The 3,581-nt window shown below is 36.1% G+C and overlaps 3 protein-coding genes across 3 annotated transcripts; 2 read left to right on the forward strand and 1 right to left on the reverse strand.

Moving 5' to 3' along the window:
• Positions 1-668: 668 nt before the first annotated feature.
• RO3G_17435 (uncharacterized protein) lies at positions 669-1,133 on the forward strand (the record flags this gene model as incomplete). Its single annotated transcript, XM_067672018.1, has 1 exon — positions 669-1,133. The coding sequence occupies one exon, from the start codon at positions 669-671 to the stop codon at positions 1,131-1,133; it is 465 nt and encodes a 154-aa protein (XP_067528119.1).
• Positions 1,134-1,585: 452 nt separating this feature from the next.
• On the forward strand, positions 1,586-2,461 carry RO3G_17436 (uncharacterized protein; the record flags this gene model as incomplete). Its single annotated transcript, XM_067672019.1, has 2 exons — positions 1,586-1,804; positions 1,919-2,461. The coding sequence occupies 2 exons, from the start codon at positions 1,586-1,588 to the stop codon at positions 2,459-2,461; spliced, it is 762 nt and encodes a 253-aa protein (XP_067528120.1).
• Positions 2,462-2,973: 512 nt separating this feature from the next.
• Positions 2,974-3,513, reverse strand: RO3G_17437 (uncharacterized protein; the record flags this gene model as incomplete). The annotated part of the gene is made up of 2 exons (XM_067672020.1): positions 2,974-3,038; positions 3,228-3,513. 2 exons carry the CDS (start codon positions 3,511-3,513, stop codon positions 2,974-2,976), a joined length of 351 nt encoding a protein of 116 aa, XP_067528121.1.
• Between the last annotated feature and the right edge of the window lie 68 nt (positions 3,514-3,581).

A 3,581-nucleotide genomic window follows, 5' to 3' on the forward strand; every position in this document is an offset into this window, starting at 1 on the left:
AATACTTTTTGAGACTGATCTTTATTTCAGTTTTAGTTAAAGTCAAAAAATTATTCTAATTGAAGGCAGGTATTTATATCTTATTGAGTGAGTGGCTTGATATCTTGTATTGTGATCGTTCTTCTAATCTTCGGGTACTTTAGCAAGTGTCATCTCTAATTATGATTATGAAAACTTTTCATTTGTTCTTTTGTATGTCTGTCATAGATTATCTTTTATTCTGGGAATTCCTCACTGATTTGAATAACGTTATTTTACGCGTTATTTCAATTATGTGAAAGATTAGCAATATTCCTGACATTGGATTGGATTTGGTTATTTTAGTTGATACTTCTTCTTATCAAAGAACTCTCTTGAATACAATACATATTCTAAAAGAACATGTTTAATTGGAATTGATTGTATGATCTTATTTAAATACACTTGTATTTTATTTTATTTTATTTTATTTTATTTTAATTATGATCTTGTATTAAGACTTATATTTATTAATGTCAACTACAATCAGTTACTGTTCTACAACAGCCATTAAAGGAAGAAAAATTACATTTGGTGGTCACTACGAGGGAAATAAAACAATAAATTGAATCAAATCAAGAAATTATATCAAATTTATAACAAACTTACTCAAAATTGAATCAACGATATCAAAACACTTATTATCAACAATGGCAACAGCAGAACCTATCGCGTTGGTGCAAAACAGCAACCAAATTCAAGGATACCGTCCTAAACTAATCGAATTCTATGGCTACGAAGGCGATGACTTTCGTCATTTTCAAGAGCTACTAGATTCCTACCTTGTACTCAGCAACGCACATAGTGACAACCGCAAACTCGCTATTCTTAAATCTCAATTACGTAGAGCTGCTAAAGTCTACTTTGAAAAAACTATACTCAAGGATCATCCTCAAGTGACTTACGATGAAGCTATGGAACTTTTGAAAAGTCATTATATTACTCCTGAACTAATTCAGAATTACGAATTAGAATGCAATGATATGATCCAAGGAGAGCAGGAACATCCTCAAATACTCCTTTCAAGATTACGTGAAGCCGCTGACTTGGCTAATATCACTAGTGAAGCCGTAATCGAAAGCCGCTTTCGCGCAGGCTTACAGTTGTTGGAATAATTGTTCGAATGTTTTGCAATTTTATACGTTTTGCTTTGTATCTCTGCAGTCAGATACGATAGAGCTACGTACGATACCTCATTAAAAAGCGACAGCTTTCGCATATAACATATAAAACGCTAGGGGTCTGGAATTATTTCCATATATATTAAGACCAAATTGCGTCAAGCATATGCATTCGAATAATTTTTCCAACTCAATGCATTCTATAATAATGATATCGTTGCCGCTTCTGACATCACAAATACAGCATTACAAAATGATGTAATTATGAAACAACGCTTTTGCTATTAATCGGAGCTTAAAATATATAAATAAGGCTGTGTTTTACGGTGTTTCCCTTCCATCTCGTACAGTCTATACGTCCTTATATCATGGTACATCCTTTATCTCGTAGCAAGCAAGAGAGCATCCGGTAGCTGTTGAAAAAGGGTTTATTATACTCAGAGATCATGGAACATGTTCCAGGAGAATTAATGTCCACTTTGAGCAAGCACAAGGGCTTGTATACACCGAAACGTACTCGAGGTCATGCTGGTAAAAAGACTACTATAAGCTCAACGACAAAGAATTACCTGAAGAGAGAGCTTGTAAATGGTTCACTTAAGACTGCAAAGAGCGTATGGCCATATTTAAACAGTATTGGTCACAAGATAGGCTATTTTGGTACAGTAAAAATGCTTCACAGTATGGGTTTCGATACCCAAATTAAGAAGAAAAAGCCTCTCCTCAAAAAATGTCACATGGAAGCTAGACTAAAGTGGGCTAAAGCTCACAAAGATTAGACAGAAGATGACTGGAGACGTATAGTGTTTTCTGATAAGACCAAGATTAATGTTTGGGGTTCAGATGGCTGTAAGTACTTTTGGAAACGACCTGGTGACAAATTGCAGCCTCATCATCTTGACCTTACAGTCAAAGGAGGAGCTGGCAGTGTGCTGCTTTGGGGTTGTATGACGTGGGATGGTCCTGGATATGGCTGCGCAATTGAAAATGGTACTATGAAAGCATCCGATTATGTTCATATCCTGTCAACTACACTGATGGACAGTCTGAAGTACTATGGTTACCAACAGGAATCTATTTATTTTCAACACGACAGTGATCCTAAGCACACATCAAAGCTTGCTCATGTTTGGTTTAAGGAAAATGGGTTAAAAGAAGAGCATACTTTCAGTTGGCCTGCTCAAAGTCCTGATTTGAATCCTATAGAGCATCTCTGGCACCATTTAAAGCTGAGGCTGAGCTTAGATGAAGATAGGGATAAAGGACTGCATGATCTCTGGTCTAGAAACGAGAAAGAATGTATTTCTTGTACCAAAGAGTAATGCCAAGCATATATCAAGAGTATGCCAGCTCGTTGTAGAGCAGTTATTAAAGCTAAAGGCGGTCATACACGGTATTAAATAAAAGATGATTCAATTGGAAAAATTGTTCGAATGCATATGCTTGACGCAATTTAATCTTACTATATATGGAAGTAATTCCATACCCCTGAATTTCTATATGCTATATGTCACAACTATCGCTTTCTAATGAGGTATCGTTCGTAGCTCTATCGTATCTGACTGCAGAGATACAAAGCAAAACGTATAAAATTGCAAAACATTCGAACAATTATTCCAACAACTGTATTAAGGGATATCAAGCAATTTTGTATACAAAGCAGTGCTAGAACATTTCAAGTTTGGTTAAATCACGCAGAAGGATGGTGGAACGCAAATCGTCCACGAAAGGTCGCGATGGTTGACAACCCATTCATACCAAGAAATGTAAACAACGCACTCATACAGTGGGTGGAAAAATGGTTCCAATGTTTTTGATTTGCAACTTTAAAGCTTTATATATTTGGAACTACAAACGGTAACGGCTCACAAAAGCATGCATTTTGTAGCGCAATTACAGCTAATATTACTGAAAAAAAATTTTGCTTGTACTGTTACACAATCGGGAAAAAATTAAGATTAAATACAAAAACCAACATTGGAACCATTTTTCCACTATGTGCATTATTTTATTAATATCTTGTATGACCGCCTTTCGCAGCAATTACAGCCCTACAACGATCTGGCATACTATTTATGTATCTCCTACAGTCTTTTGCTGTAAAAGTAGACCATTCTTTTTCAACACGATTCCATAATTCATGCACACCTTTTGCCCTAGTATCATAGGCACTTAACTTGAGCTTAAGGTGGTGCCAGATGTGCTCTATTGGGTTTAGATCTGGACTTTGTGAAGGCCAGTTGAAGGTATGATCACACTTGAAGTTGTTGTCCTTGAACCATTGCTTAGCTAGCTTAGACGTATGTTTAGGATCGTTATCCTGCTGAAAATAGATGTCTTGAGGATGGTAACCATAGTACTCAAGGCTGTCCATAAGGGTTGTACCAAGTATTCCGACGTAATCAGAAGCTTTCTTTGTGCCTTCACTAATCCAGCATGCAT

Source organism: Rhizopus delemar, genomic scaffold (assembly GCF_000149305.1).
Source record: "Rhizopus delemar RA 99-880 supercont3.68 genomic scaffold, whole genome shotgun sequence".
NCBI lineage: Eukaryota > Fungi > Mucoromycota > Mucoromycetes > Mucorales > Rhizopodaceae > Rhizopus > Rhizopus delemar.